The sequence below is a fragment of the Panulirus ornatus genome, chromosome 14 (genome assembly GCF_036320965.1).
Source record: "Panulirus ornatus isolate Po-2019 chromosome 14, ASM3632096v1, whole genome shotgun sequence".
Lineage (NCBI taxonomy): Eukaryota > Metazoa > Arthropoda > Malacostraca > Decapoda > Palinuridae > Panulirus > Panulirus ornatus.
The window spans coordinates 2056669-2083888 of NC_092237.1; the positions used below are offsets into that span (position 1 = coordinate 2056669).

A 27220-nucleotide genomic window follows, 5' to 3' on the forward strand; every position below is an offset into this window, starting at 1 on the left:
ATTGTGCAGTTCTGAGGTTGTGACGCACAACAAACTTGGTGTTATCGTACGTGGAAGCTTCACGAGGAGGTGTGTTACATGTGTTACATTTCCGACCCTTTGCTATCAGCTGGCGCCGGGCGTGCCCCGGGACACGTCTCACCTTGCCATGTCCTCCTCCGCGGCGCCTGTGTCCTTGCCCTGCAGCGTGGTGTGACCTGTGACCCGGGCACGACCTGCTGGAGGGAATCTCATTCAGGTCACCACCACACTAACCTGCACTCTGACCTGTGCTCCCGTCCCCCCCCCCCCCCCCCCCCCCACAATTCCCCCAGGCTGCAACACTTTCCACGACGTTCATTGACACCGAAGAAGTTGGTTGCTCTGTTGGCTGGCTGGCTGATCATTTGGCTGGCTGGCTGATCAGTTGGTTGGTTAGCTGATCAGTTGGTTGGTTGGCTGATCAGTTGGTTGGTTGGATGATCAGTTGGTTGGTTGGCTGATCAGTTGGTTGGTTAGCTGATCAGTTGGTTGGTTGGATGATCAGTTGGTTGGTTGGCTGATCAGTTGGTTGGTTGATGATTGGTAACTGCTTTATCTATTAGCATTAGCTGATGTTTTAGCTGGTTGGCTGCCTGGCTGATCTGTTTGCTAAATGGCTTATCTGTTGGATAGCTGGCTCAGTTGTTAGCTAGCTGATGTGTTAGCTGGCTGGTTAATCCGCTGGCTGGCTGGTTGGGTGGGTGGGTTGGCACCTGGCGGGAGGGTTCCCACGAACCCTTCCCACGATCACCCTCAGTGTACATTCCACAGTAAGTGGTGTTGCTCCCTACCCCTCGCCCCTGGTGTTGCCTGCCCCTAGTGGTTTGCAGCAACCCCAGGTGTTGCCTACCCCTAGCGTTGCTCAAGTACATCCTGAAGTCGTTCTGATGAGCCCATAGTAACACGACCTGTAGTAATCCCCTTAGGTGTGTACGACCCTGTATCTCCGTATGTGCAACAATGACAACTTTTTATGGTCGTGATGACTCCGTTGTTTGCCTCAGTAAAGCACTTTACTCTCACTGTTAGAGCATCATCACTTTATACTTCACCCTGATAGAGCCTTATTTGTCTCATGGTTAGAGCTCTGTCATCCCTTCATTGCAAAGAGTGCTCGGCCTGGTAGAGTTCCGTGAAGATACTGATAGAGCTCCATAATTACTCTAATAAAGCCCCATCATCACTTTAAAGAGCGCTGAAACTTCGTGGTCGACCCCCATGGTGTTCGTGGGCGGCCAAGGCGGGACACAGAGCAACAGCAACTCTGTCGGGCGGGGGCGGGGGCGGGGGCGGGGCGGGGGGAGGGGGGTCAGTAGAGTGCCATTTGGTTTTGATTAGATGAAGGTGACGTGTGTGTTCTACGACAGCAGAACAGTGGGTGAGTGAGAGCGACGTGAGCATTACGACAGTGGATGACGGAGGACGAGTCTGCTGCCACTGCATGAGGGCGACACACGACCGTTGGCGAGATCTGAATTGTTGATTTTATGTTGGCTGAAACGGCACCGGCAACTGAGGCCGTAATCAAGAGCACCCCATTAACGCTATATATAATATATATACCCTAGCCTGAGCCAGGCACCCGTGTTATCGACCAACCCGCAGGAGTGGATAAACAGCTGGGTTGACTGTGGACCGACTGCCGCAACCAAGATTCGAACTTACGTGCTCGATCCTAGGCAGCCTGTGAGTGCGTTACGATCAGAAACGCTAACCGCTACGCCACAGAGGTTCTATAGATGTGTGGATACATGTGTAGGTGGACGGGATGGTGGATGAATGTAAATTGACTATTGGATAGTTGAAGGAGGGAACATGCATAGACTTCTGTACGACTACGTATGTTGATGGTGCTTGGCTGGAGACTTATGTAGGTAGTGTATGGATAGAGAGCCGGCCGGGTGGGAGAGCCTGGACTACAGGAAGGGTCTCTCCCTAGGATGGTAAATGGAAGTGGTAACACTGGCGTCCCGCAGTAATAGCCTCCCTGGCTAGTGGCGTCCCCCCCCCCCCCCCCTCCACCTGCTGGCGTCCGTGAAGCAGAAATCACCACAATGACTGAATCGCATACCACAAATCTTTGGTGTTTGGCCGAGGAACTCTGTGGGTTTCTAAAGGGAACAATGAACATGGAACGGATTAAGGATGGGCTCCAAGGCCAGGCCAACGCACCCATGGGTCGTACCGTCGTCCTGAAGGGGATAATGTAAGAGTCGTGCTCACGGTTGTCCTGCCGTCCTGGTAAAGGAAAACGTTCGCGCCAGGCCTGGTGTTGGTGTTACTTGGGTGTCTTAGTCAAGGACGAGGTTTTCTTAATACGGTCGCAGACATCATGGAGTGGTCGCCCTCATCAGCGTGGGCAAGAGGCCGTCCCCTCCTCTCTACATAGTGCTGCGTCGGGCCCTCATGCCTCATATGGGTCGGATCCTTCATCTCACATGAGTAGCGCTCCTCATGTTTTCATTCTTTCCTTTCTGCTGTCTTCACCTTCCTCTTAGTCTTCATGTTGTCTCGGTATTCCTTAAACACCACTTCCAGCCATCTTCTTCTTCTCCCCCCCTCTCTCTCTCTCTCTCTCACGAGTTACCCCCCTCCCCCCTTCCTAGCTCCGTCCTTACCTCTGTACCCCCTTCACGACCTGGCTCCTCCCAGAGTCGTGACTGATGGCCGCCTCCTCTCCCTTGTTCCTGCTGGCTAGGCCTACCTAAGGGACGGGAATGGTGGGGGAGGGGGCATGTTTAAGGTCACGAGCCATGTACGTGTTACTGAGGATGACGGGGTGAGAGAGAACTTGCGGGATGAATCATCTTGGATGGCTCTCGTGATGATGAGAGATGTGTATGTACGTAAAGGTTGCTGAGATAATGACTGTAGTGACGGATGTTGGGTACACATGAAATGCCCGAGGTACACACACTGTGTAATTACTGTTTATACTGTACCAGCAGAAAGTTCTACGCTCAAGCGGTGGTCTGTATTTCCATAAAACTTTCTGAACTTCTCTATGTTGTCAGCATTCTCAGCTTCACCTATAGTTTATTCCATTCATCTTCATATGATACGTTTACGTACTCTGACGTCTTTCTGGCGAAGTTTATGCCTAATTCCATGTGATTACGTCTGGTTGTTTTGTCTTTCGAAGAACTGTTCGCTGTTGACATCATGAAACTAATTTAAGACCTTAAAGTTTGTGATCACGTCACACTTGACTCCTCTCATTATCATGGTGAACAAATTTGCAGCCTCCAGCGTCTCATTGCAACTCAAGTTTCTTTTATCTGGTGCCATCTTTATTGCCCTCCTCTTGACCTTTTCAGTTAGTTATTTGTTTTTCTTTAAGTGGCGACCAAACTTGAGAAGCAATACTCTTATTTTAGCGTATTATACCATGTGAAGAGTTTGCCGAATACTTCATTATCTTTATGAACTGGAATATTGTGCTGATATTTGCCAGCCAACAGTTTGTCTTCGTGTTGCTGTTCTTCTGAAGTAGGTCTTTGCCGACAGGTAGAGAGCAATTTCGATTCCCACGTCCCATCACGCACACATTCCTGCAGCTTTTTTCCAAGTTAATAATATTCGCGATAAGGTCTTCCTTCACTGTGTCTTATCCTTATTACTTTTCATTTCGTTTTTCTAGCCAGAAGATGCATTTCCTTCAGCAGCCTCCCATGTGATGCAGTATCAAATGCTTTCTTAGAATGTATTTAGTTAAGTCTACACAATCCACGCATCCTTCTCTTGTCTGAGACGTTGCTTACTTTCTTAAGGATGTGCGAGAAACTTGGTACGCGTCATCTTATTTTCCAAGATCCGTGTTGTTTACGCTTATGGAGTTTCCCCCTCAAAAATTAGTCATCCATTTGCTTTCCGATTATCATTTCAGTACTTTATAAACAACACAGCGCAACCAGTCTGGTCTCCTGTGGTATGGTGTTTGCTCTGAATCCTTTGGCACTTTACCTTCCTCCAGGGACATCGTGAGCAACATTGTCAGCGGTCTGTCAGGTGTATCACCACACTCGTCTCACTCATGTTGAGAAACTTCAGAACCATGAGCCACATATGGGTCAAGAGCCTTTACCACTGTCTTTTTTTGATAGGAATTTCACTGCTTCCTAAGACCTTCCCATTCCTTCTCACTGCTGTTGGGCTGCAGTGTCTTCCACTGTGAAAATACTCTTCCTTGCATATTTGAGCATCATCCTCTACAACTCTTTTGAGAATTCACTCCTGATGAACGTGTGTGTGTGTGTGTGTGTGTGTGTGTGTGTGTGTGTGTGTGTGTGTGTGTGTGTGTGTGTGTGTGTGTGTGTGCACACTTGCATGTGAGTCTGTCTGTGTGAAAACATCAGGGCTGAAGTAAGTTTCCGTTTCCGTGAAAACCATGAGACAGGTTACCTCTGGTGCTGGAGCCAGACCGACATCTGCAGTAGGTAGGAACCTTCATCCTACACAGAGAAACATCTATACCAAATGTTTCTCTCTCTTACCTTACCCTTGGACATTAATATACGGAACATGACACCGTCATTATAATTGTATATTTGTCATTAACCAGCATTTACACAGCAATTACAGATTAATTACCTGGAATTTTTGCTTTTGTCTGTGTCTGTCTGTTGGGCCATAAGTTAAAGTCTAATCTGGTTGCGCTCCATCAAGGACGTGTTTGTACTGTGTCCAGAGAAGACTGAACTACCAATTGTGTATGTGTGTCTGTCTGTCTGTTCGTCCAGCGGTGAGCTACCAACGCAGTCTGCCTGTGGGTCTGTCTTTTTCTGCTTTGCTGCCGGTTATATTATTAGAAGGACGGCAGTGGAGAGAAAGAGATAGATTTCCTGGGACAGTTAACAACGGGCATTGCTGAAGGAGACGACTGGACCTGGAATCCTGGAAAAATATTTGAGATGCATTTGTTTCACGTAACTTAGTGACATCACATATAACTAGAGTTTGAACAAATATATATTTTTTCCTTATCAAGCAAAAATAATGACTTCACCGGACTGTTGTTGTTGGCCTGGGGAAGCTGTATGAGGTAATACAGGATCTGTTCGTGGCTAACATGCAGAATGGTTTACGTACAGTAGAAATGCTACATCGGCTCTGCCAGGTGGAGCCACTTTCGCTGGTCTCGTAGCATCATCACGCAACGGAAGGAAGGCGATTATCACAATGGAGACATCTTCCTCACAACTGAGAATTTCTGGTGTTGTAACTGGTACTTAGAATAGTATGATAATAGCTCTACCTGTCTCATCTGCTTTCAAAACTGGTTTGAAGAAATCTGTAATCAGTCGGATGTAAACGTCAGGTATTCCTGATTGTAATGCTGAGCTGGCGGACTTATACTAAAATTAACTGGCGACCTGTACCCACATTAAGAAGGTCATAGGTCATTGACGTATAAGTATTTTCTATTTCTATACTTCAGGCTGTCATGATGAAAACAAAAATACCTGTTTTCTGTAAAAATAAAAAAAAATAAGAGACGACATGACAGTTGTTGGGAATTTAAGGAGTGCGTTCTACCAGGGATGGAGAGAGAGGGTGGTCGTGGTGCATTGGACTTGATGACGGCATACCATTAAGGGGTCGTGGTCCTGGGTCCCCACCACCCAGATGACCATTCCTCAGGCAAGGTTAACAGACCTTGGCCAGACGTCTGGGTCGGGTTAATGATCTGTGATGTTTATATCCAGATCAGGTCGAACTTTTACGTAACCTGACATTTATTCGGGTGATCAGTATATTTAAAGGTAGTTATCGTAGCTAAATACAACACGATCTTGCAGCTTAATTTACTGCGGTGGGATTGTTCTGTTGTGATACTTTCAAAGTGTGATAATAATGTGGAAATGGTAGTTCTCTGGTCTGCGGATTCCATGTTTCAGTGTGGGTCGTCTTATATCATCTATTAAATGTTTAATTGGACCTAACTTGCTGACCCGTAGATGTCGAAATCTCAGAATTAATTATAAAACATCTGCTACAAACACGTCTTTCCCGTCGCTGACCGCAAATGTTGATGAGAGACTGACTGTGTAGGTTAGGTGTTGTGTGAGGCCAGGTCCTCATACATGTGTTCCGTAGTCCGTGGTAGGATCTCACGCAGATATTCCTCTCCTTAGGTTCTCCTGGTGTTCCGTATTTTAGGCTTTATGGAAGTGTTCTAGAGATTGGGTTCTCGTCGTGTTTCGTTGTCTAAGTTATCATGAAGTTGTTCCGTTGCCTTAGTTTTCAGGGAAGTGTTCTTTAACCAAGGTCTCGATGGTGTTCCGTAGCCTCACTTCTCATGGGTGTTCCATAGCCTAGATTCTCATGCAGATGTTTTGTAGTCTTATGTTTCATGTAGGTGTTCCGCGTCTTTATTCCTGACGAAGATGTTCCACCGGGTAGTAGGTCCTCCTGGAGGCGTTCCATACCCTACGTTCTCATGGAAGTTATCCCGAGGTCAGATTCTCATGACCTTCCTGGGGCCACGTTCCTGTGGTGGTGTTCCCGAGGCCAAGTGCTGGTGGATAAGCTCTTGAGGCAAAGTTCTCAAGATGTTGTATGTTGGTATGGTTAGGGTCCCCTGCAGGTGTATCAGGCTAAGGTCTCTTAGAAGTTAATTAAGGTTAGGAGTCTCTTGCAGGTATATGTAAGGGTCTGGTCTCGTCGAAATTACATATTCAAATTGCCGAGTTAGAGAAGCGGTCTTGCCAATGCATTCACGGGCGGTATATATATCTGGGAGGTGTGCGTCAGGGTTGGGGGGAGGGTGGCCGGTAAAGATGCTTGGACCAAAATACGTGAATATTGGACGACGGTTTATTTCCAGAATGTTCGCCACACATGGACGTGGCCCACGAGAGGTAGTTTGGATGATAATGTAATTTTTATTAATACCTTAGACAGCCTCGTGGGATGTGCTGTGTTTCCAGGTGGATTACATTATGTAATCCACGTCATCAAACTGCCAGAGTCAGTGATTTATTTACCGTAAGTGATTACCTTGGTGACCAGTTTGGGTAGTTGTAAGTCCAGAGCGATGTGTCAACTCTCGTCATCTCAAGTAACCATGTCTGGGTAAACCTGGACGTTTGGTAAATGCACGAGTCGTCAACACTTATTTAAAGATGTTCACGTTTTTGTCTTGCTAGGTTTACTAGTAACGGAAGCAAAAGAAAACGAGTGAATGAACTTTGGTTTAGCATATTTAGTTTTTCGTGTCATCATCATTAACAACACCGTGAAAATTCTCAGGTTTCTAGTCATCTTTATGAACATTCCTGGGTCGCGACCTACCCTCGGGTGAAACTTGGGGCATCCATTCTGCTCAGGTCTTACATCCTCTGTTAAAACTTGGCTCTTGACTTCCTGTAGTGAAACTTAAGGTCGTACATCATCTGAGAAACTTGGAGCCTTAACACTTTAGTCAAATTTAGGGCCGTTCAAACCCTCTTGTGAAATTAGGAGTCTGACACCCTTTGACGTAACTTTGGGCTTTAAACCTTGCTGTGAAACAGTGAAGCGGGATATCACACCCTTAAGGTTAACTTTGGGCCTAACGCCGTCAAGTGAAACTTGTGTCCTTACACTAGTTTCACTGTAGTGAAACTTAGGGATTTCGTTCTAACGAAACTTAGCTTCCTACACTCTTCTGAAACTTGTGGCCTTCCACTTTGTACAAACTTACGTCCTCACACTCTGGTGAAACCTGGGGCATTTTTTTTTTACAACATGCAGTGTGTTGGTTGGACAAGACCAGCCGAGCAGATCACACCAAACATAACCATTACTTGTGGTCGTGACGCTTAACACGGGACGAAAAGTGCCATCTTGGGATGGTGGCACGACTCTCTCTCTACTGTGGTGGTGGGACGACCCTCTACATCTGATGGTCGTGATACGGCTTATAAGACGTTCTTGTTGTGTTTTTTGGGGTGGCTGGTTGCTGGCAGTGACTCCCTGTCCTTGTTCACATTCCTGCTTTATGATTTTTTTTATAGGAAGCGAATTACCTGCACCTGTTCCCATTTTTTTTTTATACCAGCGTTGGAAAACATTGTGTGTGTGTCCCGTTTTCTACTTCCTTCGTGTCATAACTGCAGAGGTTTTTATGTTACCTCGACAGACATGGTCCCGTTCCACCAGGCCCCTGCGAGTTGTGCTTTATACAGTTAATATTGTTCCTGAAGGTCCTACTCTCGTGTTTAAGGGGTCGTCCCATCATGCTCAAAGGGACCTAAGGGTCGCACCGTCATGCTTAAGGGGACCCAAAAGTCTTACCTTCGTGCCAGATGCGACCCCAGGGTCGTCCCGCTCGCCGGTCTGAAGGCTCGGCTTTCGTGTTCGCAGTGTTCGTGTGTGACTTGTAGCGTTTGTTTGTGATTTGTGGTGTTTGTTAGATGACATTCTGATTGTGGTTAGCAGTGTGAAGGTGTGAGGTTATAAAGAATGTGGCTGTTGTTCTGTAGTTGGTTTATAATTGATTTTCTGGTTGTCGATGGTTGGTTTGACGGTGAATGTTTCGGTGATGTGGTTGTATGGTTGACTGGGTTTAATATGGTTCATCTCGTGGCTAACTTTATATTTGCTGGCAGATGACACCTGGTCGCTGGTGTGGTTCAGGGTGCATGGTCGACCCTGTGGTTACCACCATCTGGATGGTCGTGTGGTGTTGGTGTGGCGTGGCGGGCTGTGGTTGATGGCGCGTGATGGGTGAGGTTAATGATGTGTAGCGAGGTCAGGTCAGGTCATGACACGTGGAGAGCCTCACGGGTCACAGCAAGGGGAGGCACCTAGGCTCGCCCCCTGGGGAAGGGGGGATGGAGACTTATGGCGCTAATGCCAACGTATGAATATTTAATGAAGGAATTAGCATAGGCCGGGACGGGGCTTGAGCTTCGCCTTCCCCGACTTAATGATGGGGTGGTTGTGGTGGGGAGGGGATATTATTTTGGTAGGGGGTGAGAGTAGGGGTGGCGTGGAAAGGTTGTGAGGGAGCAGAGTTGTGGGAAGGGAGTGGTGAGGTTGTAGGGAGGAGGATGGCGGCGTGGAAGGGGTTGTAGCATGAGAGGTTACTGTGGGTTAAGGCAGAGGGGAACTGGTAAGGAGAGTATCGGGAGCGGGGTGAGTGGAAGTGTGCGAGTTTATAGCTAGAGGTAGAGCAGGGCAGGGCAGGGGTGAGGTGAGGTACGAGATATTTTGAGTGTGTGAGGCTGAGTGGATGACATAAGACATGAACATTCTCTGCCGCCCACCCACCTACCCAGCCTCCCAGAGTAAAATTAGAGTGTGTGAGCATTGCTGCGTTTAGGGTAGGGCTCTGGCCTGATCACATCCTCCTGCACTCTAACACTGGACTTGAAATTTCCACTCAGTCGCTGAAGGTTATTTCCAGTCACCTACAAGGAGGGATGTTTGTTTTTAGGTGTAATGCTATGTGCCATGGAAATGAAATAATATTATATATATATATATATATATATATATATATATATATATATATATATATATATATATATATATATATATTTTTTTTTTTTTTTTCTTTGTCGCTGTCTCCCGCGTTTGCGAGGTAGCGCAAGGAAACAGACGAAAGAAATGGCCCAACCCACCCCCATACACATGTATATACATACGTCCACACACGCAAATATACATACCTACACAGCTTTCCATGGTTTACCCCAGACGCTTCACATGCCCTGATTCAATCCACTGACAGCTCGTCAACCCCGGTATACCACATCGCTCCAATTCACTCTATTCCTTGCCCTCCTTTCACCCTCCTGCATGTTCAGGCCCCGATCACACAAAATCTTTTTCACTCCATCTTTCCACCTCCAATTTGGTCTCCCACTTCTCCTCGTACCCTCCACCTCCGACACATATATCCTCTTGGTCAATCTTTCCTCACTCATTCTCTCCATGTGCCCAAACCATTTCAAAACACCCTCTTCTGCTCTCTCAACCACGCTCCTTTTATTTCCACACATCTCTCTTACCCTTACGTTACTTACTCGATCAAACCACCTCACACCACACATTGTCCTCAAACATCTCATTTCCAGCACATCCATCCTCCAGCGCACAACTCTATCCATAGCCCACGCCTCGCAACCATACAACATTGTTGGAACCACTATTCCTTCAAACATACCCATTTTTGCTTTCCGAGATAATGTTCTCGACTTCCACACATTCTTCAAGGCTCCCAGGATTTTCGCCCCCTCCCCCACCCTATGATCCACTTCCGCTTCCATGGTTCCATCCGCTGCCAGATCCACTCCTAGATATCTAAAACACTTTACTTCCTCCAGTTTTTCTACATTCAAACTTACCTCCCAATTGACTTGACCCTCAACCCTACTGTACCTAACAACCTTGCTCTTATTCACATTTACTCTTAACTTTCTTCTTTCACACACTTTACCAAACTCAGTCACCAGCTTCTGCAGTTTCTCACATTCTTGAATACTGATATGAAAAGGTACTATATCCTCAGAGGCATTTGTCACTGTTGGGAGGCAACTTTCGGTGCACAGTTAGACTGGTGTCAATATCAGTCATACTGCAGGACTGAGAGGCAACCTTAGTTACCTTCCACGGCTCAGAATTGTTGGTAACCTGGTCACACTGGTTGGTGTTACTCTATCAACATGATCACCTTCCTCTTGGGTTGTGGTATGATAACGGGGGTGATTGTCATGCCAGTTATTTGCTTAATCAGTATAAACTCCACCACGTATTTGCTCGGGAGGAAAAAAAAAATCATCCCTGGTAAACTCTTTATGACAACTTGGTAAAAGTCGACGTGGTGGTATCTGAGTGAAGTAATTAATTCTCATATTCCTGACATGAGATAATCCAGTGTTTATGTGAAAGTCCTTATTTCCCAGAAACTCAGCCCAAATCTGACCTGGTGTTTAGTAAATCTCTTGACTCCTTGATTTCACCCAACCTGGTGTTTATGAAGAGTCTGCAGTGTCTCTGATTTGACCAATGTTGACCTGGTGTTTATGTTGCAGTCGTGCCATCATGCAGTACCTAATGAACAAGTATGCTACAGAGGGCACACAATACCTCTATCCAAAGGAACCGGAGGAGCGAGCAAAGGTTGACCGCATGTTGTTCTTCGACATGGGCACACTCTACCATGCTATAAAGGAATATTTCGTGAGTACTACCACCACTTGTTGCTTTCCTTTCCCTTCTCTGTAACTTAAGCCATTTTAGATTATTTTTCATTAAAAAACTTGAATGAGTAATTGATATATGTGAAAAAGCACTATGAGGAAGAGGTAAAAGTTCCAGAATTATATAGAGTTTAATTTGGTATGGAATCCAGCTGTATATTTAAAATCACTCTTGTGGATATAGGTAATATGATTGGTTCTTGTAATGAGATAACGATGATTCTGTATACAAAAGTATTAGTATCGAGCCACGAAAAGATGGGGTTAATCAGTACGCATTAAGGCTTGAATCACTGAGACCAAAATGCTGGAAGATTTAGAGAAGTTGGAGGTGTTTTTGTGGAGGTTACAATGCAATATAACACGATTAACTTCATCTCGAGTGTCGGGTACACCAAGAAAATTCTTCCGTAGCAGACTGTTAGGGAGAACTCGACACAGATTTAGAGGAAGCATCTAAGCATTTGTGGTATGGACCAGAATTTTGCTGTGAACTGGTTTATCATGAATTTCAGTATGATGGTTAAAGGAAGTGCCATAATGAGCTGATGATCACTATAGAAACCCGAGTGCTAACGTGGGGCCTATGGGACCTTCTTAGAAGAGAATGAAGAAAACGGCATTTGATAAGGACCAGACAAACACATAAATATACAGCACAAACAAGGCTGAATTGGACTGAACCTACATACAACAATGTACAACTCAAGTCAGGAATTCAAAGCACCCTTGAATGCAGAAGGATGTCATGACCAATTTTATCTTGCAGTATGCATTAGCCAGTGAATGGTTGACCACCATTATTATTAAGGAGTGGATCCGAAGTTTTCACACTACCAGTTATCATGTATGAAAGTATGAAAAATATTGGCATCAAAGATGTCAAACTATCAATTATCCTGAGTAACACACCCACCTATCCATGATGGGAAATAACCACCGAGTATGGTTGCAGTAAGATGCTATTTCTCTTGCACATGAATTAGGAGATAAACAGGGCACTATGTACACATAAAAGGAGAATTTTATGGAGCTTGCCTGTCTGTCAATACAGATAAGGATACTAATGCAGAACAGACATATATTGACTTTACACCATTCTACTTGTCAAACCATTCCACTTGCAGGCTGTTTTCATCCATGTAGTGAACAGATATGATGAGCATCCCATCTTTACCCTTGCAGTTGCATGGCAGAAACTTTTGGGTATGGGCTTAAGTGAAAAAGAGGATGAACCTTCCTTCCTCAGTTGTGTATTTCTTGATTTCTTGGGCTACCTAAACTTGGGAGGAGTGGGCTGCAAAAAATATTTCTGTATAAGAAGTAGGGATTACAAACTTGAATACCACCTGTCGACTGAAAAGAAGATTGTAAAACAGGTCTTGTCGGATGTACTTGGAGGAAGAGGAAACAAAAATGTGTGAAACAGGTCTTTTTGGATGTACTTGGAGGAAGAGTAAACAAAAATGTGCAAAAGAAAATAATGGCAATACTTTAGTGACTAAATGCACATATTTCTGTGCATACAGCTCTCTTGCAGTGAGATGGTTAGGGCCCACAGAGACCCAAAACATCCACATCCAATGATTAACCTTTGCATGTCACATGACATGCCTTCCACATCTCATCATTCTTCCACATTCTACAACAATCAACCAGCATCACTGTCATTATCAGAAAGCAAAGGTACATCTTAAAGAAAGAAGCTAGTAAAACAATTGGTTATATATTCAATTACTCTTGTGCCCTGTGAGTTGTATGGTGGTCCATATTAAATTGTACTGTCAACAGCAGGCTATATAATTCAAATAATGTTTCATGTTACAGTGCAGTATAGTCTTGAGTGCATGTGAGTATGTGACTACTGTTGAAAGAAACTAATCATTTAGTGTAGTATGTAACAAATTTAAGTAGTTCTGAGTAGATCATAGTGCTTTTGCCAAGGTATTTTTTTTAAAAATACCCCAGTTGGATTGTTGTCACATCTGTTGATAAGTATATTGCAGTGCTGGGGTTCAGTAAATAAACATTTGTTATTTGCACTGTCAATACACTGTATAGTACAAGCACAGAACAATACTGTGTATTCGTTTGTGAGGTTTGGTATATGATGTTCTAAATAAAAAAAAATCTTTGGTGTTTGACTTAAAAGTCTCAGCATGAAAGAGGGGAGTCACTCTCATATATTCCATTATACCAGTTTTGCTGTGTAGACAAATTCAATCCCCTGATATTTAAATGTTTATTGTAGATTGAATTACAGAAAACGGTCAGAAGTTTTGTCTCCCCACAAACCTTAAATCTTTTACTGTCATTTACCATGTGTAAAGTTGCTTATAAGTGAGTTCTTCCAGGGTCCTAAGATCCACCAAGGAATGCCACCAGACCAAGAAAAAGAGAACCTTCTGAAAACCAGCCTCGACTATTTAGACCATTTTCTGGAGATTGGAGGTGTTCCTTACCTGTGTGGTGAGAGAATTACCATTGCTGATATTGCTATCCTGGCTTCCATCACTGAACTTGATGCACTGAACTATAGTTACAAGTGCTATGGTGAACTGTTCAGGTGGTCTGAAAGAGTAAAGGTGAGTTGAATGAATGGGCAGAAGATGGGTGGCTGAATGTATAGGTAAAAGATGGAGTAGCTGAATGTATAGGCTTTAGGTTACCATGAGCCCCAGTTCAAGATGGATTTAGGACTAACATAAAAGCATAACAGCTTTAAAGAAGAGTCTGAAGGTATCTGTCTCTTAAAAAAGCATTAGTTCATTGACTCTTTGCAGGGAGATTAGCCAACTTAAAGAGAATGAAAACCATTAATTCTAACAGTAAAAACTACTCATCATGGTTCAAACTGATCAGTGAAACAAGTACAGTTGTGAGGTATATAAGGTAGGAGCAAGACGTCTTTGAAGGAAACTAAAGGATATACTGAAGATGATGTCTTTCTTGGCAACTTTTTTAGGACAAAATATAAATTATATCCGACATAAGATCTTTTTTCCTTTTGAATTCAAGAGTTTTTCTATTTCTATTACCATTAGGTCCATTTGCATTAACATGGAATGGGTCAGTCCACACAGAATCACTATTCACTAAGAAATACCATTACCTAACTTCCGGGTTAATTTAAGGGAAAAATCTTCTAAATTATTAGAGTGACTCGTGTAATTATTAAGTGTGCAAACAAAATTCAGTATTTTAGTAAAACATACAACTCCATTCAGTGTTCCTCCTCTTCACTGTAACGGTATGGCACATATTACACAAAGTTACAGAAGGTATGCAATTCCCATAGGAATAGATTTGCATTCTGAGTCCAACCCTGCATCTTTTCTCATTTTCAGTTTGTGGATTTCACTTTTTAATGTATAAGTCAATTGGGAGGTGAGTTTGAATGGAGAAAAACTGGAGGAAGTGAAGTGTTTTAGATATCTGGGAGTGGATCTGGCAGCGGATGGAACCATGGAAGCGGAAGTGGATCATAGGGTGGGGGAGGGGGCGAAAATTCTGGGGGCCTTGAAGAATGTGTGGAAGTCGAGAACATTATCTCGGAAAGCAAAAATGGGTATGTTTGAAGGAATAGTGGTTCCAACAATGTTGTATGGTTGCGAGGGGTGGGCTATGGATAGAGTTGTGCGCAGGAGGATGGATGTGCTGGAAATGAGATGTTTGAGGACAATGTGTGGTGTGAGGTGGTTTGATCGAGTGAGTAACGTAAGGGTTAGAGAGATGTGTGGAAATAAAAAGAGCGTGGTTGAGAGAGCAGAAGAGGGTGTTTTGAAGTGGTTTGGGCACATGGAGAGGATGAGTGGGGAAAGATTGACCAAGAGGATATATGTGTCGGAGGTGGAGGGAGCAAGGAGAAGAGGGAGACCAAATTGGAGGTGGAAAGATGGAGTGAAAAAGATTTTGTGTGATCGGGGCCTGAACATGCAGGAGGGTGAAAGGAGGGCAAGGAATAGAGTGAATTGGAGCGATGTGGTATACCGGGGTTGACGTGCTGTCAGTGGATTGAATCAAGGCATGTGAAGCGTCTGGGGTAAACCATGGAAAGCTGTGTAGGTATGTATATTTGCGTGTGTGGACGTATGTATATACATGTGTATGGGGGGGGGTTGGGCCATTTCTTTCGTCTGTTTCCTTGCGCTACCTCGCAAACGCGGGAGACAGCGACAAAGTATAAAAAAAAAAAAAAAAAAATCTATCTAACTATTGATGCCATTGTACAGTTGAATGATATATTCAACTAACATTTACGCTCTAATACTGAAATCTAATTGACTGTACACTGATGTAATTCTGTTAGTGACATAAGATTTTTCTTGTCATCTTAACTGTGAACAAGTACAGTCTTTTCTAATATTGCATACTGTGCCTTAACCATTAGTACAGTTTTCTTCCAACTAGGTTGTCAAAAGAAAAAAATTTTCCTTTATCATATCTTCTCTTTCTTTTTTCTTTTTTATAGTTAAGTTCTTGTAACCAAACCTGTTTTCCATAGGAGGGCATCCCATGCTACAAGGAGTGCTGTATTGAAGGTGTGGAGATGACCCGAGCAAGAGTCAAGCAACTGGAAGATGATCTTAAGAAGCAGATGGAAAAAGAACGTAAGGCATCTATCACAAAGAAATAGGGAGTAATAGTATAGTCTGAAATGACAAGGCCCCCTTTTTTTTTTTCTCTTATAGAAATTGTTAGTTATTTTCATAGGTTCTATTTATTGAATAATATGGTGATAACTATTCTTTAAATATAAACAGCAATGGTTATTATTACCTCCAAAAAATAGTCCAATGAAATGTAACCAATAGAAACTGAGGATCAGAGTACAGAATCTTCATCTAAGAAACCACAGATGATAGCACAAGGATTTTCACCACTGGAGAGACGTAGATCATAGCTCAAACCTTTCAATGAAGTATAAATATATTTTTATTAAAACTGTTTGCTTAGATGCCACTGCAATGGCCTCAGATATAGGCAAAAATTGGGTGGTGAATAAAACTCTGTTACTGAACTCTGTTACTTGTTTAGTGGTGAATGGTGTATCCATAGTTAAAATTAAATTTGATGCAGATGTTACTATTGAATATTGCTAGTGTCATAAAAATATTTGTGTGTGCAGTACATTGTTATGTATGCTCTGTTAAGTTACAATAGTGTGTTCTACTTAAGTAGATGGTTTAGTCGATTCAATTATGGTATGCCCAAGTATTGCACATTACATTTGCTGAAAATTTTAAGCTTCCTTGATAGGTTGATGTACTGTGTGTTTGATATTTGGATGGCTATTGTAGCACTGGAAATTATTTGGATAGGCTATTAGAGCAATACAAAAATTTTCGGCTTTTTACAGCTTACTGTGTATTTTGTTGTTTGCAAATATGTAAAATTACACATCCCTTTATGATGTGTTAAGCATGTTTCCATTAAAAGACAGCTAAATTGGAAATGCATCCAATTATTCTTTATGCATTTGTACAATTCTAGGTTGGATTGTGTTCTAATCTCCAATTAGAGTATCTTGAAGCTTTTTATAATTGGGTTGAAATGAAATAAACTTCCCAATGATATATCATGAGTATCACAACTAAAAGCTCTCTATGACAACCAGTGAAATAGTATTATTTATGATAAATATTAACCTGGTGTCCAACCTTGGCAAATATTTTCTCATAATGGAAAATTGCATTTGAGGTTGTATATGAGTGTAGCTTTTCCTGTTTGCCTTTGCCGTGGGCAAGGCTGACTCACTTAACAACATAGTCAACTTATGTATGTTAGTAACTCATCTGTTTCAGTATTAATGTTGCTTTTTGTTTCATTTCTTGCATGGCATTGTGTTGCCTTACTGTAGGCCATGTAGGGAAAGAGTATGTTCCAAGCCGAAGATCAGCAGCCTTCATTTTGTTAGAATCTCACTAGCTTAATAATTTTTGTTTTATTACTCATATGCTTAACTTTTCAAGGAATGGCTATAAATTATTAGTTTTCTATCCATGCATTACTGTCTTAGGTAATCAACAGATCTTAAAATACACCGAAATAGAAAATGTAGATTTTTTTTCTTTTTCATATATTCCAATTCCATTAATTTTTTACTTAGTTGTAATGAAAGAAAATAAGCAATTCAAGAACCAAAGGCTGCATGGATATTCCTCCTTCCCTGCACAATGTGGTGAAAGACTATTTGCAATCATGATTTCTAGATAACTTGTACAAGAGAACTTGGGACACTGTTTGTGCTTCTGATAATTTTCACTTGCAAAAACAGGCATGCCCAAGCATTCTCGTTTGTCTAGGAAACAGGGGACAAATATAATTCATCTGCTTTGTGCAATTTGATGGTTCTGATCTGATCTTGATATCATAAAAGCCAGCAAGTAACCTGCTTGACTGCAACAGAGCCATATGTTTCTTCTGATACCATATCATTCAGAGTTTCTCTTGCAAGATAGGTCATGTGTTGGGGGATGTTTTATCTAGTATTTTTTGTTCAATTTCAGTTGTTCTAAATATTCTAAATGTTCAACCATAGTTCTGATTTCTTTTGAGGTTAATATTGTATTCAATATTTACAAAATAAAATTGCCAACACCATAAAGGTTACTGATAATTGATACTTTGAATTAAAAATTATGTAGATCATGATTATATTATGCCAGCTGAAGGGTAAGTACCAGACTCTTGTGTTTAGGGTAGGTCTGTGTAGTTATGTTGGTGAAAATTTTATGCTTTTCCTGTCAAGAGTGTGAAATAAAGTTTTATTCCACAAAGGATTATTCATTTACTTTTCCTTAAATTTTTTTTGTCATTATTATACATAATCGCTGTTTCCCCCCATCAGGGGTAGTGCCAGGAAACAGATGAAGAATGGCCCATCCATTCATATACACATATATATACATTTTATTTATTTGCTTTGTCGCTGTCTCCCGCGTTTGCGAGGTAGCGCAAGGAAACAGACGAAAGAAATGGCCCAACCCACCCCCATACACAATGTATACACACACACGTCCACACACGCAAATATACATACCTATACATCTCAATGTACACATATATATACATACACAGACACATACACATATACCCATGCACACAATTCACACTGTCTGCCCCCATTCACTCCCATCGCCACCTCGCCACACATGGAATACCTTCCCCCTCCCCCCTCATGTGTGCGAGGTAGCACTAGGAAAAGAAAACAAAGGCCCCATTCCTTCACACTCAGTCTCTAGCTGCCACGCAATACTGCCCAAAACCACAGCTCCCTTTCCACATCTAGGCCCCACACAACTATCCATGGTTTACCCCAGACGCTTCACATGCCCTGATTCAATCCACTGACAGCACGTCAACCCCGGTATACCACATCGATCCAATTCACTCTATTCCTTGCCCTCCTTTCACCCTCCTGCATGTTCAGGCCCCGATCACACAAAATCTTTTTCACTCCATCTTTCCACCTCCAATTTGGTCTCCCACTTCTCCTCGTATCCTCCACCTCCGACACATATATCCTCTTGGTCAATCTTTCCTCACTCATTCTCTCCATGTGCCCAAACCATTTCAAAACACCCTCTTCTGCTCTCTCAACCACGCTCTTTTTATTTCCACACATCTCTCTTACCCTTACATTACTTACTCGAACAAACCACCTCACACCACACATTTTCCTCAAACATCTCATTTCCAGCACATCCACCCTCCTGCGCACAACTCTATCCATACCCCACGCCTCGCAACCATACAACATTGTTGGAACCACTATTCCTTCAAACATACCCATTTTTGCTTTCCGAGATAATGTTCTCGACTTCCACACATTCTTCAAGGCTCCCAGGATTTTCGCCCCCTCCCCCACCCTATGATTCACTTCCGCTTCCATGGTTCCATCCGCTGCCAGATATCTAAAACACTTTACTTCCTCCAGTTTTTCTCCATTCAAACTTACCTCCCAATTGACTTGACCCTCAACCCTACTGTACCTAATAACCTTGCTCTTATTCACATTTACTCTTAACTTTCTTCTTTCACACACTTTACCAAACTCAGTCACCAGCTTCTGCAGTTTCTCACATGAATCAGCCACCAGCGCTGTATCATCAGCGAACAACAACTGACTCACTTCCCAAGCTCTCTCATCCACAACAGACTTCATACTTGCCCCTCTTTCCAAAACTCTTGCATTCACCTCCCTAACAACCCCATCCATAAACAAATTAAACAACCATGGAGACATCACACACCCCTGCCGCAAACCTACATTCACTGAGAACCAATCACTTTTCTCTCTTCCTACAAGTACACATGCCTTACATCCTCGATAAAAACTTTTCACTGCTTCTAACAACTTGCCTCCCACACCATATATTCTTAATACCTTCCACAGAGCATCTCTATCAACTCTATCATATGCCTTCTCCAGATCCATAAATGCTACATACAAATCCATTTGCTTTTCTAAGTATTTCTCACATACATTCTTCAAAGCAAACACCTGATCCACACATCCTCTACCACTTCTGAAACCACACTGCTCTTCCCCAATCTGATGCTCTGTACATGCCTTCACCCTCTCAATCAATATCCTCCCATATAATTTACCAGGAATACTCAACAAACTTATACCTCTGTAATTTGAGCACTCACTCTCATCCCCTTTGCCTTTGTACAATGGCACTATGCACGCATTCCGCCAATCCTCAGGCACCTCACCATGAGTCATACATACATTAAATAACCTTACCAACCAGTCAACAATACAGTCACCCCCTTTTTTAATAAATTCTACTGCAATACCATCCAAACCTGCTGCCTTGCCAGCTTTCATCATCCGCAAAGCTTTTACTACCTCTTCTCTGTTTACCAAATCATTTTCCCTAACCCTCTCACTTTGCACACCACCTCGACCAAAACACCCTATATCTGCCACTCTATCATCAAACACATTCAACAAACCTTCAAAATACTCACTCCATCTCCTTCTCACATCACCACTACTTGTTATCACCTCCCCATTTGCGCCCTTCACTGAAGTTCCCATTTGCTCCCTTGTCTTACGCACTTTATTTACCTCCTTCCAGAACATCTTTTTATTCTCCCTAAAATTTAATGATACTCTCTCACCCCAACTCTCATTTGCCCTCTTTTTCACCTCTTGCACCTTTCTCTTGACCTCCTGTCTCTTTCTTTTATACATCTCCCACTCAATTGCATTTTTTCCCTGCAAAAATCGTCCAAATGCCTCTCTCTTCTCTTTCACTAATACTCTTACTTCTTCATCCCACCACTCACTACCCTTTCTAATCAACCCACCTCCCACTCTTCTCATGCCACAAGCATCTTTTGTGCAATCCATCACTGATTCCCTAAATACATCCTATTCCTCCCCCACTCACCTTACTTCCATTGTTCTCACTTTTTTCCATTCTGTACTCAGTCTCTCCTGGTACTTCCTCACACAAGTCTCCTTCCCAAGCTCACTTACTCTCACCACCCTCTTCACCCCAACATTCACTCTTCTTTTCTGAAAACCCATACAAATCTTCACCTTAGCCTCCACAAGATAATGATCAGACATCCCTCCAGTTGCACCTCTCAGCACATTAACATCCAAAAGTCTCTCTTTCGCGCGCCTGTCAATTAATACGTAATCCAATAACGCTCTCTGGCCATCTCTCCTACTTACATACGTATACTTATGTATATCTCGCTTTTTAAACCAGGTATTCCCAATCACATAAATGCACATATACATAACATATACATACAAACAGACATGTACATACATACACATGTATATATTCATACATGCTTGCCTTCATCAATTCCTGTTGCTACCCTGCCCCACAGGAAATAGCATCTCTAACCCTTGCTTTAGCAAGTTAGCGCCAGGAAAACAGATGAAAAAGGCCAAATTTGTTCACACGGTCTCTAGCTCACATGTGTAATGCACCAAAACTACAGCTCCCTATCCACATCCAGACCCCGCAGACCTTTCCATGGTTTACCCCAGACGCTTCACATGCCCTGGTTCAGTCCAATGACAGGATTTTGACCCCAGTATACCACGCTGTTCCAATTCACACTATTCCCTGCACACCTTTCACCCTCCTGTATTTTCAGGCCCCAACCACTCAAAATTTTTTTTCACTCCATCCTTCCACCTCCAATATGGTCTCCTTTACTTGTAAAGCTCACAATTTTTCTTAAAACCTTTGTATGCTACTCACACAACGTGAGTCTGATGTGCTCAACATAATTTGGGCCCTAATCATGCCACATACACCTCCAGTTGGAAAATACACTGCCAAAAGGTCACTTTTATGTGATCCAAGTTACTTTCACACAGCTCTCTGCAGAAACATCTTACCTACATCTTAAACTACTTATGTGGAAAATGATGTCAATATGAATTCATAATTATCGTTCATATATACAATGCTTCCAAATCACAGGCACATTTACCATTTATTATCTTCTACCCACCAAATTACAGAGTAAGTTTTTCTGATTTGACTCTTCTATTGTTCCCTTCAGAAAACTTACCTAATACATAAGCTTATAATGAGAAATAATCACAAAATGAATGTGTAATTTTATTATTCATAATCACAATGCAAATGACAGTAGTTCAAACTGTCCACTCATCATCTATCACCTACCTGTCAAAATACTGAGTACATTTTCATTTTATACTGATTTTCTCATATTAACCTTCAGAAACATCTTGTCAACCTCATAAAATAATGATATGGGAAGCAATCACAATACAAATGCATAATTATTGCTTATAACTGCAATGCCTAAAACTTATCATTTACTCGTCAAATTACACAGTATTTTTGTGTCTACTTTACACTGATTTTCATACAGTCCCCTTCAGAAACCTTTTGTTTAACTCAAGAATCTAAAAGTATTATTATGCTAACAAAAACAGTGAAGATATCAGGGAGAATTAGAGTAGTAGTGACGTTTGACCAGGCCATCCAGGCTGCCAGCATAGAAGGCTGTGTCAGAAAGCAAGTCGCTGGAATTTCACAATTCATGCCCAGAAGTTAAATACTTTGAGTATTTCAGAAGGTTACACATTTGAAAAACTTCTTGTTAATGTGTACAATTACTCTAAATTTTGCCAAGATAATAATAATTTAGGGAAAAAATAAACAATATTTAGGACAAACAGTAACTCATGAAAAGGCAAAGCAAGTTTAAGCAGTGCAGATTAGAAAATATTGAATGTGACCCAAGTATTATAAATGATTCAAATAGAACATGCGCATGAATAATCAGCATTTCAATATACAGGCAAGGTGTTTTGAACTCATGTATTAGAATGAAAGAGGAGCTTAACTGAAGAAAACTGCCATTTTTCAACTCTTACATTATCTGACTGCAAAAAATACATCAAATAGTATTGTATTATAAAAATTAGGAAATCACAAAAACATTTTTTGTTGAGATTAATGTATAACATTATCAGGGAAAGTAAACAAATAAATTTTTTACATTAAAGATAAGAAGAGAGTAAGACATAATTTTCATTTTAGTGGATTTTTATCCATCAAACACATCCTTGGAAAATGAAGGGGTATTATTATTATTCAAGGGTAAAAAAATTGTGGATAACATCATTTGCAGGGGTGTTGAAATAAGTGAATTATAGTTATAAGAGAAAAAATGGAAGTTCTGGATTCTTTCACAAGTGTACAATATTTTCTTGTTTTAATATATCCACAAGACAAACAAGCTCCAAACATACAGGAATGTTATTTTGCATAGCCTATACAAGTTACTGACATGTCTGCCCCTTCACCTACAGCTGATATCAAGTTATCCGCCTCCATTTCATCCCCCTCTTAAAAACATCAAAGGCTACTGGTGAAGCTCTTTGCTGCATTCAACTTTTCCCATCTATCTACCTATATCTCTGATAGGCGTGCAAGGAATAAAGTGAATTGGAAAGATGTGGTAAACTGGGTTCGACATGCTGTCAATGGACTGAACCAGGGCATGTGAAGCGTCTGGGGTAAACCATGGAAAGGTCTGTGGATAGGGAGCTGTGGTTTTGGTGCATTACACATGAAAGCTAGAGACTGCGTGTGAATGAACAAGGCCTTTTTTGTCTGTTTTCCTGTCGCTATCTCGCTGAAGCAGAGGATAGCAAGGCTGTTTTCCTGTGGGGCAGGGTAGCAACAGAAATGGATGAAGGCAAGCAAGTATGTACATGTGTATGTATGTAATATCTATATATGTGTATATGTTTGAAAGGAGAAAAACTGGAGGAAGTAAAGTGTTTTAGATATCTGGGAGTGGATCTGGCAGCGGATGGAACCATGGAAGCAGAAGTGAAGCATAAGGTGGGGGAGGGGGCGAAAATCCTGGGAGCCTTGAAGAATGTGTGGAAGTCGAGAACATTATCTCCGAAAGCAAAAATGGCTGTTTGAAGGAATAATGGTTCCAACAATGTTGTATGGTTGCGAGGCGTGGGCTATGGATAGAGTTGGGCGCAGGAGGGTGGATGTGCTGGAAATGAGATATTTGAGGACAACATCTGGTGTGAGGTGGTTTGATCGAGTAAGTAATGTAAGGGTAAGAGAGATGTGTGGAAATAAGAAGAGCGTGGTTGAGGGAGCAGAAGAGGGTGTTTTGAAATGGTTTGGGCACATAGAGAGAATGAGTGAGGAAAGATTGACCAAGAGGATATGTGTGTCGGAGGTGGAGGGAACGAGAAGTGCGAGACCAAATTGGAGGTGGAAAGATGGAGTGAAAAAGATTTTGAGTGATCGGGGCCTGAACATGCAGGAGGGTGAAAGGCGGGCAAGGAATAGAGTGAATTGGATCGATGTGGTATACCGGGGTCGACATGCTGTCAATAGATTGAATCAGGGCATGTGAAGCGTCTGGGGTAAACCATGGAAAGTTCTGTGGGGCCTGGATGTGGAAAGGGAGCTGTGGTTTAGGGCATTACTGCATGACAGCTAGAGACTGAGTGTGAACGAATGGGGCCTTTGTTGTCTTTTCCTAGCGTATCTCGCACACATGAGGGGGGAGGGGGATGTTATTCCATGTGTGGCGAGGTGGCGATGGGAATGACTAAAGGCAGACAGTGTGAATTGTGTGCATGTGTATATATGTATATGTCTGTGTGTGTATATATATATGTGTACATTGAGATGTATGGGTATGTATATTTGCGTGTGGGGGCGTGTATGTATAAAGATGTGTATGGGGGTGGGTTGGGCCATTTCTTTCATCTGTTTCCTTGCGCTACCTTGCAAACGCGGGGGACAGCGACAAAGCAAAATAAATAAATAAATATATATGTATGTATATGTTGATATGAATAAGTATGTATATGTGCGTATGTGGGTGTTTGTGTATATATATGTGTATGTGAGTGGAAGTCGAGAACATTATCTTGGAAAGCAAAAATGGGTATGTTTGAAGGAATAATGGTTCCAACATTGTTATATGGTTGTGAGGCATGGGCTACAGATAGAGTTGTGCAGAGGGGGGTGGATGTGCTGGAAATGAGATGTTTGAAGACAATATGTGGTGTCAGGTGGTTTGATCGAGTAAGTAATAATGGGGTAAGAGAGATGTGTGGTGATAAAAAGAGTGTGGTTGAGAGAGCAGAAGAGGGTGTTTTGAAATGGTTTGGTCAAAGATTGACCAAAGGATATATGTGTCGGAGGTGGAGGGAACGAGGAGACGTGGGAGACCAAATTGGAGGTGGAAAGATGGAGTGAAAAAGATTTTGAGTGATTGGGGCCTGAACATGCAGGAGGGTGAAAGGCATGCAAGGAATAGAGTGAATTGGAACGATGTGGTATACCGGGGTCGACGTGCTGTCAAAGGATTGAACTAGGGCGTGTAAAGCGTATGTGGTAAACCATGGAAAGTTCTGTGGGGCGTGGATGTGGAAAGGGAGCTGTGGTTTCAGTGCATTATACATGACAGCTAGAGACTGAGTGTGAACGAATGTGGCCTTTGTTGTCTTTTCCTAGCGCTACCTCACGCACATGCGGGGGGAGAGGGTTGTTATTTCATGTGTGGCGGGGTGGCGATGGGAATGAATAGGGCAGACAGTATGAATTATGTACATGTGTATATATGTATATGTCTATGTGTGCATATATATGCATACGTTGAGATGTATAGGTATGTATATTTGCATGTGTGGACGAGTATGTGTATACATGTGTATGCGGGTGGGTTGGGCCATTCTTTCGTCTGTTTCCTTGCGCTACCTCGCTAACGCGGGAGACAGCGACAAAGCAAAGTAAATGAGTGGATGGGCCATTCTTCGTGTTTCCTGGTGCTACCTCGCTGACGCAGGAAGCAGCGATTATGTATAATAAAAATAAAATCAAATGTATATTTTTTTTCTTTTTTTCATACTATTCGCTATTTCCCGCGATAGCGAGGTAGCGTTAAGAACAGAGGACTGGGCCTTTGAGGAAATATCCTCACCTGGCCCTCTTCTCTGTTCCTTCTTTTGGAAAATTAGAAAAAAAAAAAAAACGAGAGGGGAGCATTTCCAGCCCCCCGCTCCCTTCCCTTTTAGTCGCCTTCTACGACACGCAGAGAATACGTGGGAAGTATTCTTTCTCCCCTATCCCCAGGGATATATATTAGGTATATTTATTATACTTAATCGCTGTTTCCCGCGTCAGCGAGGTAGCGTCAGGAAACAGACGAAGAATGGCCCATTAGTATATATACATAACATATATAAATATATATAACATATACATACATGTACACAACACATACAAAGACATATACAAATGTACACACGTACATATTCATACTTGCTTGCCTTCATCCATTCCTGGCAGTACCCCGCCCCACATGATACAGCATCGCTACCCCACTGCTTCAGCGAGGTAGCGCCAGGAGAAAAAGACAAAAAAGGCCACATTCTTTCACACCCAGTCTCTAGCAGTCATAATTATTTGCAGTTTCCCGCGATAACGAAGGGGCGCCAGTAACAGACGAAGAGATGCCGCATTTGTTTACATCCATTCTCTAGCTGTCAAGTCCAAGGCACAAAGTGGGCTTAATACTGAAAACACATTCATAAAAGCCTCACTCGTACTTCTCTAGCACCCAAGATTTTATGGTACCAATATAAAAACGTTAATGTGGTCTGCTACTGAGTACTGCAAGGAGAGGTTGAGTGGTGGAGTGAGTAGTTGGGGAAAATTTCGATGATATAAAAGCTAAGATGAATTTCGGCTACCAAGATGGTTTGGTTAGGTCTTCATACAGACTGCTGATATCTACATCCTGTATATAGACTGTAAACTATTGTTTAGAAGAAGATAACTGAATAAACAGTCTTTTATCTTCATCTTAACACTTGAAAAATCAAGACTATGAAAACAATGAGTGTCACCGATAACTAGAACGTCCATTCGTTAGGGTGTCTATCATCCACAGAAAATATACAGGAAACTTAAGATTGGTTAGAAAATATCGCAAACTGCAGATACATGCTGTCGGCAACATCAGGCACTGATATGCATTAGATAATAAAAGTCCCAGCCCTTTACTCCCTAAAAAGACATGTTCAGTACTAATTGTTAATGATGGAGTGGGTGATTTCCGCAATGAGAAACGTAATCACTTTCTCGGGCCATTATTGTTTAACGAGTCTAGTTTGTCTTGAGATGTTGACAACACTCACTTACCAGGACCACCTAGACTCCGGGACTTGCGTACCGATGACGACTAAATTGTCTTAGATTATACACTTCCTCCCATCTATTTCTAAACTATTCCTATTCAGGCATATCACTGTCCTGCTGGTATCTCGAAGAATATATTTTCCTCACTAAGGAACTCGTATCGTGTCATTTAAACCTGGCAAATTCTTACATTGACTTGAAACATGAAATACAGAGATAATCTTATTAAACTAGTCGTTCTTCATAACTCGTTATTACCTCTAATTTGTTAACTTATAATAGGTTATATATCTATACTTACTAAGC

At 42.3% G+C, this 27220-nt stretch overlaps 1 protein-coding gene across 12 annotated transcripts in view; it reads left to right on the top strand.

The window, feature by feature from the left end:
• The window catches only part of LOC139753145 (glutathione S-transferase 1-1-like), a 200915-nt gene extending 182925 nt beyond the window's left edge, over positions 1–17990 (top strand). For all 12 annotated transcript variants that reach the window (XM_071669303.1, XM_071669307.1, XM_071669304.1 and 9 more), the window contains 3 exons: positions 11043–11190; positions 13565–13795; positions 15715–17990. In XM_071669303.1, coding sequence (XP_071525404.1) covers positions 11043–11190; positions 13565–13795; positions 15715–15846 — 511 coding nt within the window. In that variant the 3' untranslated portion in view covers positions 15847–17990. The remainder of the gene's footprint in view (positions 1–11042; positions 11191–13564; positions 13796–15714) is intronic.
• Positions 17991–27220: the final 9230 nt, after the last annotated feature.